Raw genomic sequence first — 13027 nt, 5'->3', positions numbered from 1 at the left:
GCCTAACACAAAGGAATGCTTTGAGCCAGATTTCTTCCTCTGCATTGGCCCAAGCCACTCTCCCTCCCTAAGCAGTAAGCTCCTGTGTCAATATTGCTCATCAAACTGCATGTGACACTAACGAGGGATGGATGGATCAGTCTATTTCAGGTCCATGGCAGCTTTGCATGCATTCACACTTGATGTGTTCTGCATGAGTCACTTCCAACTCATTTCTGCATTACTCTACAAAATTTCTTTTTAATAATCCATACAAAAATTCCTGTTTAAATACATATGTGTATTTTATCTCAATGCACACATGCCTAAAGATGGCTTGATCATAAAATATGCATTTAAAACACATTTTAGTAAGTTTGTTTGTGCTGAGACCTATCACAAATTTCAGAGCGTTGTGAAATCCAAAGGATAATTGTTCTCACATCTGAGGGAAGGTCATTTTCCTTCAGGATTCACAGAAACTGAATTCCCCAAGCATCTCTGTATAAAATACATAGTTAAAGGTATGTGTATCTCCCTGCCCCCACCAGAAAACTCAGTGTGCTGCGCATCCTGATTAGGATTGGGACCATAACAGATTTAACTCTTTGCTCTCACACCATGATCTAAGTGAAAACCCTCTTCCTCAAAATTGCTATTTGGCACAGGAGAGAAATTTCCATCGGTGCAAAAGTGAGCATCTTTCCTGTGCTGGATAGCAACTTTGGAAGGTCTGGGACGATTCTCATCCTGGCCTGATACCAGAATCCACGGAGAAGGAGGCAAGACTGGTCAGAAATCTCAGGACCACGGAGAGCTCCAAGTGAACAGCTTGCTCCAAAAATAGTTGCGAGCACATGGAACCTTTTAATGCCTTTGCTTTCAGGCTCCACCCCATTGTGACTAACTAACCTGACATTCCTAAAGGGCCAACACTCTGCCCTGGAGATTTGCACTTCTCCATTCCATAGCCTCACACCTGGTGCGCTCCCTGTGCTGCTGGGCTGCTGAGATCTTAGAGGAGACATTTGATGCCTAAAGCCCTGGGGTAGGTGCCTGTGAGGTTGTACACTCTGGCCCTACAGATACAGGAGGTTCTTCTGGGGGTGCTTTTGTTCCTCAGCCTGTCATTTCATGTTCTCAGTCAGTTGGACAATCAGAGCGCCCTACACTTGATCTAGCTTCTTGGCTACAAAGCCTGCAGTCTCTGATGTGGAGACTTGGCTGCTGCTGGACTCTGGGAGCACAACAGGGGAAAAGGGGGAATCAACTGCAACAAAAAAACAACAACATTTGGCCTATGCATCTAAGTCAAGGCAGTCTGCATTCAGCACTATTTAGCAACAGTGGCACAACCTCCACAGGTATAGCTTACCTAAGAGGTGTGGTTTTGATATGGGCAATGGCATACTGTACGGAGTGAGCAAGTGAGCTCATTGCGATGCCTCAATGCTTCAGCATACCTTCGCTCGTACTTTTCCACTCTTGCGCCATTTGTGCCTTTTACCTAATTTGCACATTCCCACCTTTTTAATTATTAAAGTAGTCATGCCGTAGCACTTACATTAAAAAGCCTTTTAGCGTAAATTTCAACATTGATTTTGAAAAACGCTGCCTTTCCACTTGGTGCCATTTTATCACCGTAGGGGTTTTTCCCTCCTTCCTCCGCTTTTCACATGTATTTATTTTCCTTCTACTTTTTAGCCTTATTCGAGAAATTGCATAATAGTCTGAAATTTTAAAAAAAGTGTGGGAGCACACATTTTAAAATGCAAAAAGAGAGAGAGAGAGATACTCAGGTGAATTGCCCCCTTTCTGCCCATAAGTGTGGATTAAACACAGGGGGAGATATACGCACACAGTAAGCTCTATACTCCTCCTCTTCAGCTTAAACATTTTAAAGTAATTTCCAGGACCGGCTGTGTGCTAAGTATTGCAATCAGTGTGTACTTGAGAAATTTGATACAGTCAGAACCCTGTTTGATTAGATCCCTCTTCCTCCAACGCCCCCGCCAGCCACCTCCTGGAGATGCAACATTAAAAAATAGCATGGTTTTGGAAGTAGCTCTGGGTCTACAATGACCCAGAGAAACTCTGTGACACCCCGACTCTAGACATCCTTTTTATTGTGCATTTGTTATTATCTGTGCTCAAGATGGTATTGGGCTGGTTGTATGCAATCCCATCTTAAGTACTGTTCATGCCTGCAAACGTTTTTGGGGTGGACATACTGCTTTGTTTCAAACTGGTGTATGTCCCACTACTTCCTGTGTGAGAGCCAGTGTGGTGTAGTGGTTAAGAGCAGTGGACTCGTAATCTGGTGAACCGAGTTCGCGTCTCCGCTCCTCCACATGCAGCTGCTGGGTGACCTTGGGCCAGTCACACTTCTCTGAAGTCTCTCAGCCCCACTCACCTCACAGAGTGTTTGTTGTGGGGGAGGAAGGGAAAGGAGATTGTTAGCCGCTTTGAGACTCCTTCAGGTAGTGATAAAGCAGGATATCAAATCCAAACTCTTCTTCCTGCTGAAACCCTGTAACTTTTTATACTGGGTGTTTGTGGGGTGGGGAAGGGGGAGGTGTCCTGCCTTTGTTCCACTATAGTGCAAAAGTGCTGCTTCGGATTACTATAGAGTGATAACACTGGCAAAATTCTTTTTTAAATTGTTGGCTTTAAATGTGTTTTGATGTACTTTAATTACTGTTTTTAGTTTGTTTTTATTCCTTTGTATTTTATAGTGTAGGTTTTTTTTAAAGTTTGTAAACTGCTTGAACCCCAACTTGGGGGAAAGCGGGATATAAGTACTTTAAATAAATAAATACACACTGGGGAAGCATCGCAGAACAACTAACAAAACGGAATGGTGTGTAGACAGTCCATTATAAATCTGCTACCAATGCACTGTTATTGCATCAATGGCACGTCCAGAATATACCTGCAAGAAAAATGGGGCTGGGGCTCTGTCCTGGCCTACAAATGGAACCTAGGCTTAGGTCATAATCAGAATTGTAGAGTTGGAAGGGACTACAAGGATATTCTAGTCCGGGCTTCCTCAACCTTGGCCCTCCAGATGTTTTGAGACTACAGTTCCCAGCATCCCTGACCACTGGTTCTGCTAGCTAGGGATCATGGGAGTTGTAGGCCAAAAACATCTGGAGGGTTGAGGTCGAGGAAGCCTGTTCTAGTCCAACCCCCTGCAATGCAGAAATCTTTTGCCCAACGTCAGGCTCAAATCCACGACCCTGTAAGTGTCATGCTCTTACCGATGGAGCTATATACTGATGCTCTTCTATGCAACTTAAATATTAAACCAGTCTAGGTTTAGTTAGAAAATACCCTGTTCTTTTAATTTTAATGCAATGCCCCATTACATCCGTCACTTTACTCCTGAATCTTTAATAGTACTTTAATTAAAAATCTGGAGTTGAACCACAATGCTTTACTTTAGGGGAATCTTACCCACACGACGGTCCTGCCTAATGCTACTGAGCTGATGGAAGAAGAACGGACTAAATCCCTATCCGTATGTTCAACAGAATGCACACATGAGGGCTTAAACTGGGGAGGGGGAACAGGCACACACATGCAACCCCCTCCCCAGCATCTCTGTCTGCCTGGGTTACGCCTGTCCCCAAACTCCCCACATTCAACAGGAACGTCTGGCGGGGGGCTTGTAAGCGCGTTCCTACATTGTGCAAAATGGACCTCCCGATAAGACGGCATCGGCAGTAAGCCCTCACCTGCAGAGTTGCTCAGAGTTGCTCACCTGTATAGCTCAGTCGGGTATATAAGGGGTGAGACGATATTTCACAATAGTGAAAATAACATACAAAGATGCATCGTATAGGGTAAGCCCTTGCGTGTTCTTTTGAACACGTTAACAGGGCTGTAAGTCTGTCTCTTCCATAAGGCTAACTCAAAATATTTTGCTGCCTGATGCAAAGGACATGAGGGCAGGTAAAGGTAAAAAGGTAAAGGACCCCTGGATGGTTAAGTCCAGTCCAAAGTGTGTGGTGGTCATCTCGCTTTCAGGCCGAGGGAGCTGGCATTTGTCCACAGACAGCTTTTCGGGTCATGTGGCCAGCATGACTAAACTGCTTCTGAGGGCATCCCACATACAAAAACCAATTTGGTCAGGCAGTTGAATAATTTTGATGCTGGTGGTAGGATATAGTCCTCCACAACTCCTGAGGCAACAGGCTGGTTTTTTGTGTGGTGGGAAGAATGCATGTTGTCTAGCATATACAGCTCTGTCCTCCAACAGAGCAAGATGGCCAGGGGCTGTAAGACGAACAACCAGGGGGTTGTTGCTGCCTGAGGCGGTTGCTGCCTGAGGCAGTCACCTCATACTGCCTAATGGTAGGGCTGAGTCTGCCCTTTCCTCTTTGCGGCACCACAAATTTGAATCTTCCATGTACAGTGGTACCTCGGGTTACAAACACCTTGGGTTACAAACATTTCAGGTTACAGACTCCGCTAACCTGGAAGTAGTACCTCGGGTTAAGAACTTTACCTCAGGATGAGAACAGAAATTGTGCACCAGTGGTGTGGCGGCAGCGGGAGGCCCCATTAGCTAAAGTGGTACCTCAGGTTAAGAACGGTTTCAGGTTAAGAACAGACCTCCGGAACGAATTAAGTTTGTAACCAGAGGTACCACTGTATTCAGAAGTGGGCGGTCCACACACCACACATTTAGAACGCATCTAAAGCATGCAGCTTCCCCCAAAGAATTATGGGAAGTGTAGTTCATCCATCATTGGAGCTACAATTCCCAGCATCCTTAACAAACTACGAGTCCCAGAGTTCTTTGGGGGAAGTAATGTGCTTTAATTGTGTATGTGGCCTAAAGTATTAAAAGGTGGGTGGTGGCACCACTACCCATGCGTCAAAAGAAGTCTCTGGGTCGTTCTGCCTCACAAGGGAGGCAGAAGCTAGAGAGCCTGTGCATAACACACTGCAAACAGATTGTGACCTCTTTATGCACAAATCAGGGCTCTCTCGCTCTCTCGTCTGACACAGGGGCTGAAAAGAGGAGGAGCTGGAAGGTGATGTGCAGCAAGCCTTTAGCCAATGAATGGGAAGCCTCATTCTGCGGATCCAGAGAACCAATTAATCTATCTCTTTATTTTCTCAGATTTACATGAAGCGATGGGACTAGCCTCTAATCTCGCAACTTCTGCTGCACTGAAAGATCCAGAACTGCTGCTTTCCCTCCCGGGGTTCATCCTGGCTTTCAATGCAAATGGCAAACTGGCTCACGTCTCTGAAAATGTGTCCCACTTCCTTGGATTTTCTGTGGTAAGTCCAGGCTATTGCAGGTGGGAGGAAGCCAAGTTTGCCTTGCTTGGTCTAATCCAGGCATAGGCAAACTTGGCCCTCCAGATGTTTTGGGACTACAACTCCCATCATCCCTGACCACTGGTCCTGTTAGCTAGGGATGATGGGAGTTGTAGTCCCAAAACATCTGGAGGGCCGAGTTTGCCTATGCCTGGTCTAATCTAATGCAGTACTGTTGTCGAATTCAGCTAGCTATCTCTCACCAAGCTCTAATTTGAGTTTTTTCCAAACCTTTTTCACTACAATGCTTTCAATGGGAGGCAAGAAGGATTGGGGCTGAAATTTGTCAACCTGCAAAACATGCTAACATTTGCAGTGGGAAACGTCTGTGGCATGAAATGCTATGGTGTGCAAGTAGGTCAAAAAAGGCAATTTCGCTTACAACTCCTAAAGCTTTTGTTAGAATATTTAAGGTCACACTTCTCCTTCAAAAGTTGATAGTCCTCAAGGTTTCACTTTAAAAATATCATGGCACACAGCTACATGCTAAACAAGTTGCCTGTCGTCATTCATTGGCTGCTATGATTTCTCATACTCTTCTTGCAGGTAGAACTCTTAGCCCACACTGACTCCATCTTTGACCTCTTGAACAGCCCAGCAAGCGGGATTGTCCAGGAGAAACTTGGTTTTGCCCAGCAGCATCCAGGCACTGGTAAGGACAGATCTTTGCAGCTGGGGGATAATTAATATTTATGTTACACAGCATCATCTCAGCTGGTTAGCATGGTATGCTGAAGAAATAAACATCAGCGTCCGATTTCATATATTCCTTTAATGTGAAAAGCAAAGTTTCCTTTCTTTTTTTTGTTCTTTGTTTCTTGTCTAGAAAAAGAAATATATTCCACCTTTTATCAATTGATTTCAGGGTAGTTTAGAGTCGCACACAAATACAATAAAAACAAACATCCATTAAAGCCACAATAGAACAACAGAATACTGAGATCAATTCAAATCAGCCAGCGCATCTAAAAACCCTGGGTGAACAACACCAAAGCTTAACCTGGAATCTGAAAAATAACAAAGAAGGTTCCAGTGAAGCCTTGTTGAGAAGGAAGTTCTATAAACAGTCAGTCACAGTGGTCTCCACGACCCACCTCACTTCTGGGGCACTCAAAGAAAGGCATCAGCAAATTACTTGCATACTTGGAAAGTTAAAACAAGAAAAGTTATTCCTTTAGGGCAGGAGTTGGGGAAACACTGCAGATGTTCCTGGACTCCAGTTCCCATCAGCCCCAGCCAGTATGTCAGAGACTATGGGAGTTGTAGTCCATCAATATCTGCTGTGCCACAGGTTGTCTACTCTTGCTTTAAAGGTAAAGGGACCCCTGACCATTAAGTCCAGTCGTGGATGACTCTGGGGTTGCGGCGCTCATCTCGCTTTACTGGCCGAGGAAGCCGGCGTACAGCTTCTGGGTCATGTGGCCAGCATGACTAAACCGCTTCTGGTGAACCAGAGCAGCACACGGAAACGCTGTTTACCTTCCCGCCGGATCGGTACCTATTTATCTACTTGCACTTTGACGTGCTTTCAAACTGCTAGGTGGGCAGGAGCAGGGACCGAGCAATGGGAGCTCACCCCGCCGCAGGGATTCGAACCTCCGACCTTCCAATCGGCAAGCCCTAGGCTCAGTGGTTTAGATTACAGCGCCCCCCGTGTTCCTCTTGCTTTAGATGGTCTTAACTCTAACTGCAACCTGGGTGTAAAATGCATCTTCTCAAACAACACGGAATTGGGTGACAAGTCATTTTCTTTCATCTTGTCAGACTAGGGAGAGTGAATGTGGGACCTTCCAGATGTTGATGGACTAGAGTTCCCATCACCCCTAACTAGCAAGACCAATAGCAAGGGATGATGGGAGTTGTAGTCCAGGAGCGTCTATAGCCACAGATCACCCATCCCTGTATTAGACCACAGAACTGGATTTAAAATCGGGTTACACAGAGAATGAGTTTTGTGTTGGTGTACTTATTGCAAAAAGGAATCGGAGGAGCGCCTCCAAGTTCCTGCCTAGTATCAGCCCTCACAAACCTCAATCTGCCTCTGAGCTTTAAGCATCCTGATTTATTTATATTTTAATTGCTGCAGAAATTGAGTTCATCACTGAAATGCGCACTCTGAGAGCCTTTCGGGTGAGGTATGGAAGGAACCGTTTGATGTCTGTGCGTGGCAAATTCCTCATGCTCAACCCGCAGTCGACCTCCTCCTCTCCTGCCTTGACCTTTGTTGCCTTCTGTACTCCTGTCACACACCTGTCAGAAGATGTAGATGGGGCTTCCAAGGACTCCTCATTCCAGAGCCAGCACACACTGGATATGAAGATCGTGGAGATGACTGACAAGTAAGAAAAATCCACTATTTGAGCAGTTTAGTAGGGCCAGTATGGATATTATTTATGATATAATTTATTCAATTTATATCCTGCCCTTCCTCCCGAAGCCAAAGGAACCCAGGGTGACAAGCACATCAATTTTAAAAACAAACAAAACATTTTTTGAAGCATTATAAGACCAGTTAAAAACATTCTATCAGCCATTGATTTCAGGGTTGCCAGGAGCAGCAGTTTCCAGGCATCGAACACCGGGGTAAAAGAAATGTTTTTCAATTGTTCCTGAAAGTCAGTAGTGATGGAGAGGGATGCATCACACAGTGACAGCATTCTACAAACGGATTGAGTTGCCAAATGACCAGAAAATAAAACCTGCCCTCTGTTCCTGTGTTTTGATCTGCAGTCACTAGCAGGTGAAGATTTTCATGGAAATCGACTGCTGCCAGAGCTTTTGGTGGCCGGGCTTGGGCAGAATCACACTTACCTGTATAAGCACAGGAGCAGAGGCCAGTAAACAAATAAGTTGGCAATCTTATTCTAGGCAGTGGTGTTTGCTTGGCACAAAAGTTCTGTTGTTGCCTATTGTGCTTTCTTTCCCACTTAATGATGGAGATATGTTATGTACTGAGTTGAATAGGATCCAAAATGCAGCAGTCTGATTGGTCCTAGAACAATGCAGCAGTATGATTGGTCCGCAGAAGCCACCCAATCCAGCTCCAGGTGGAAGTGAATCTGCAACCTGATTGGCCTATAGGAATTAGCCAATCACGTGTGGCCCATTGTGTAAATAATGTATATAAAGCAGATATTTGGGGGGAACATTCATTCCTCGCTACTATGAGCTGAATAAAGAGCATGAAATCCACACTCAACTCCGAGTATATTTCATATTGATTAAACTCTTCCCTGTTTTCTCCCCCTCAAGCGTTATTTACCATCTTGGTTATCAAAAGGAAGAGCTGGTTGGACAGTCTTGGTACCGTCTCCTGCATCCTGAAGATACTGGAAGAGCTGTAGAGATTCACAGGACTCTGAGTGAGTGTTGCACCTGAGACAAGAATGACTAGGAAGATGGAAGCAACATCCACACCTCTTTAACAGTCATGGCATCACTCAGAGAATCATGGGAGCATTCCTACGCACATCCCTACGGAAGTAAACCCTACTGAAAACATTGGGGTCTACTTCTAAGTAAACATCCATAGGCTTGCACCATTGGAGTGCTCTCACCGCATAGTATTAAACAAGCTGGCCACTATTTTTTTAGACTCAGCTCTCATCTATGATTTGGTGAAATAGCTGGCCTAACTTGCAGGGTGTTGTATAGACATATACAGTCATACCTCGGGTTACAGACACTTCAGGTTGCGTTTTTTCAGGTTGCAGACTGCCGAAACCTGGAGGTACCAGAACGGGTTACTTCCGGGTTTTGGTGGTTGCGCATGCGCAGAAGTGCTAAATTGTGCTTTGCGCATGCACAGATGCGCCAAATCTCAACCTGCATGTGCGCAGATGCGCCGCTGCAGGTTGCAAACGTGCGTCCACTGTACTAATGGAATTTGGAGTAGGGTGGTTAGAGAAGAGGTGGGGAAAGAGTACAGGGTGCCTGCATGTTCAATACTTTTGTAGAAGAGGGTTGTTATGCAGCTAGCCACCTTAATTTTAAGAGACTGCAAGGGTCAGGTAGCCTCGATACTGGCAGCAAATCTCATGTGACAATGTACCTGTGATAGGTAGCCATCCAGCCTCTGCCAGATTTGAATGGCTTTAAAAGAGGATTAAATAAAGTCATGGAAAATAAGGCTATCAATTGTTTGCTAATCCTGATGGCTATATGATTCTATCTCCACTGTTGGACACAGAATGCTTCTGAATACTGATTGCTGGGAAATGCAGGGGAGGGTGCTGTTGTCCTACTTGCAGTTTTCCTAGTCATATGGTTGACCACTATGAGAACAGGATGTTGGACTTGATGGGCCATTGCCCCGATCCAGCAGAGCTCTTCTTATAATCTAATTGGGTCCATGGACCAGAGCCACAGCTGGCTTACTTGTTTCAGCTGGCCTTTGGGACTCAGGATTATGTTGGCATAACTGCTTTGCAAACTTGTCAATATAGAACAGTGGCAATACGTAATTTCAGCTCAGTTGACTGCTGTTCTTCCAGTTACCAGGCGTTCTATGTGCCTATGTTTAAACAAATAACCCTTTCTTATTTTTGCAGTTTCAGTGCACGATTCTGGGAGACACATTCGGCACACGGTAGTCCGTCTACTCTGCAAGGACCTGAGTTGGGCTTGGGTGCGAGTTCTTGCGATAAGGGAGAATGGAAAGGGAGGAGAGCTGATCACTTGCACCAACCACATTCTCAGGTAAAGACATTCCCTGCATAGGTAATAGTAAAGGTAAAGGGACCCCTGACCATTGGGTCCAGTCATGGCCGACTCTGGGGTTGCGGCGCTCATCTCGCTTTATTGGCCGAGGGAGCCGGCGTACAGCTTCCGGGTCATGTGGCCAGCATGACTAAGCCGCTTCTGGCGAACCAGAACAGTGCACGGAAATGCCGTTTACCTTCCCGCTGGAGCGGTACCTATTTATCTACTTGCACTTGACGTGCTTTCGAACTGCTAGGTTGGCAGGAGCTGGGACAGAGCAATGGGAGCTCACCCCGTCAAGGGGATTCGAACTGCTGACCTTCTGATCGGCAAGCTCTAGGCTCTGTGGTTTAGACCACAGCATCACCTGTGTCCCAGTAATATTCGAGGGCAATTCCCAACTAAGGTGCTTCCTTCATTTTAAATTATGTTGCAGTGGAACTGACTCCCTTGGGAGGTCGCGGACTCTCCTTCCTTGGAGGTTTATAAGCAGAGGTTGGGTAGCCATCTTTCATGGATGCTTTAGCTGAGATTCCTGCATTGCAGGGGGTTGGACTAGATGACCCTTGGGGTCCCTTTCAACTCTACAATTCTATGGTTCTGTGAATTATTATTATTTGCATTCTACATCATTATCTTGATGTGATGTATAATAAACACATTTAAAACTGCAGATATATTTAAAACTAAACTAAAACAAAATAGACCGGGCCAACACCCATTCATCCGCCTGGGAAAACCGCTTGGAACAAAAATGTCTTCCTTCATTTCCAGAAAGCACAGATGGTGGCTGGCTGCCAGATTTCAACTGGAATGCTATTCCACAGAACTGGGGCAGTCACACTAAAAGCCCTGCTCCAAGTTACTTTGGAGAGGGCTTCTGAGATCTTTGGAACTTGCAGGAAAAGCTCTCCCACAGATTGTAGTGACCTACTGGGTATATAAGAGATTAGGAAGTTTCTCTAGTAACCCGGTCCTGTATAGACCTTATGTGTTAGTACCAACACCTTGAATTTCACTGAGTAGCAGCTTGGAAGCCAGTGCAAATCCCACAAGGAAAGTGATATATATGCTGGCAGTAGTTTGTCTACACAAGCAGCCTCGCTGCTGTCCTGTGCACCAGTTGCAGCCTCCAGAGCATCCTCAAGCATAGCTCCACATAAAATGCATTGCATGACCATGAGATGGGGACCCAGTCATTGCCGTCCTCTTCTCCCCACGGCTCTTCTGACTTTTCTCATAATCTAAGTTTGAAAAAAGAACTCAGAACAGTAGCACAGTTTATGTCTTCTTTGCCGTAACACAGGGTTGTACTCAACTGACTCACAACAGGTTAGACCCCTTGTAATTAATGGGTGTGACTAAAGTAAAATCCATGGATTTGAATGGATTCGTTCCGATAGTAGTTGGAGACATGCCCTAGTTTTAAAGAGGTTTTCTTGAAAATAATTGGGCAATAGCGCTTTAGAACATGTTACATCATTCGACTTTTAAAAAGATTGCTGAAATAATGTCTTTGGGGTGTTTTTTTAAAATTGCTGTTAAGGCAACTTGTGCTTTCCCTTCCCTGCGCTTATGGAATGCAATGGACAGAATATAGCTGGATGTACAGTGGTACCTCAGGTTACATACGCTTCAGGTTACAGACTCCGCTAACCCAGAAATGGTACCTTGGGTTAAGAACTTTGCTTCAGGATGAGAACAGAAATCGTGCTCCTGCGACGTGGCAGCAGCAGGAGGCCCCATTAGCTAAAGTGGTGCTTCAGGTTAAGAACAGTTTCAGGTTAAGAACGGACCTCCGGAATGAATTAAGTACTTAACCCGAGGTACCACTGTACACAGAAAGGAAAAGCAGCAAGGATAGCAGTTTGAAAAGTCGACTGCATTTCCACTTGTAGCATAGAAGAAGAAGAAGAAGAGTTTGGATTTGATATCCCGCCTTTCACTCCTCTTCAGGAGTCTCAAAGCGGCTAACATTCTCCTTTCCCTTCCTCCCCCACAACAAACACTCTGTGAGGTGAGTGGGGCTGAGAGACTTCAAAGAAGTGTGACTGGCCCAAGGTCACCCAGCAGCTGCATGTGGAGGAGCGGAGACGCAAACCCGGTTCCCCAGATTAGGATACTACCGCTCTTAACCACTACACCATACAACAAAAGATGAAAAAAGTGCTCCTCCAGACAACCTGCTTATTGAGCATTTATCCTGATTTTCTTGCACAAAGCTTATGCAGAGGTTTGGTTAGATCTAGGCTTTATTGAGCATTCATCCTGGTTTGCTTGCGGGGTGTTTATATATCTTCCTGTGAATCATTCATTCATCTTCCACTTTTCAGTGCATTTCCATGTCACTTTCCTAACTACAAAAAATCCTCTTTTTTTTCCTTTTTCAAAGTGAATTCGCTGTGCTAGGGCAGCAGAGCATTTTAATTGTACAAACCTAAATTTTCTGTATGCACTTAAATCACCGCCCCCCCCCAAAGGTCTGGAGGCAGCCTTGATGAAAAGCGCTAGGACAGGGGTCCGCAACCTTTAAGACAAAAAAAGCCACTTGAACCCATTTCCGAAGGGAAAAAGACTGGGAGCCGCAAAACTTGTCGTTATAAAAATAACTTTTTTGTCACTTTTTTTTATTATTTCTTTGTTTGACCCCTCAGAATTACTCCTCCTCATAGAAATAAACGTTAAATTAACAAGTTACCTTTTTGTGTGTGTGTGTGTTCTTCACTCCCCTTCAAAACAGTGACCAGCGTACATGCCCCTTACAATGTAGCGGGCGGGCGGGCGGGCGGGAAGGTGACGTCGGGACGGTGCGTGACTAACGCACGCACCGCCCCCATGCAACGTCACAGCCAGTACAGCGCCCGCCACAGTGGGGAGTGTCAGGGCGCACAATGCGCCTCCTCCCCTCGCTAGTATCCACCCCGGAGCCACAGCAAAGGTGTAAAAGAGCCACATGCGGCTCCGGAGCCGTGGGTTGCAGACCCCTGCGCTAGGAAAAAGGAACATTCTGGTT

General features: G+C 45.5%; 1 protein-coding gene across 6 annotated transcripts in view; it reads left to right on the top strand.

The window, feature by feature from the left end:
• LOC308472897 (endothelial PAS domain-containing protein 1-like) overlaps positions 1-13027 on the top strand; it is a 34557-nt gene that overhangs the window by 17232 nt on the left and 4298 nt on the right. For 4 of the 6 annotated variants that reach the window (XM_080998141.1, XM_080998142.1, XM_080998145.1 and 1 more), the window contains 5 exons: positions 5111-5274; positions 5860-5965; positions 7400-7652; positions 8566-8675; positions 9864-10011. In XM_080998141.1, the coding sequence (XP_080854267.1) occupies positions 5111-5274; positions 5860-5965; positions 7400-7652; positions 8566-8675; positions 9864-10011 (781 nt within the window). Of the gene's footprint in view, positions 1-951; positions 1028-1080; positions 1344-5110; positions 5275-5859; positions 5966-7399; positions 7653-8565; positions 8676-9863; positions 10012-13027 lie in introns of those variants that run through there. The other 2 variants (XM_080998146.1, XM_080998144.1) reach the window with 2 other exon arrangements.

The sequence above is a fragment of the Podarcis pityusensis genome (genome assembly GCF_964106645.2).
Source record: "Podarcis pityusensis genome assembly, chromosome: 3".
Classification (NCBI taxonomy): domain Eukaryota; kingdom Metazoa; phylum Chordata; class Lepidosauria; order Squamata; family Lacertidae; genus Podarcis; species Podarcis pityusensis.
The sequence above is the reverse complement of the archived record's forward strand: the minus strand, read 5'-3'. Positions and strand labels throughout refer to the sequence as shown.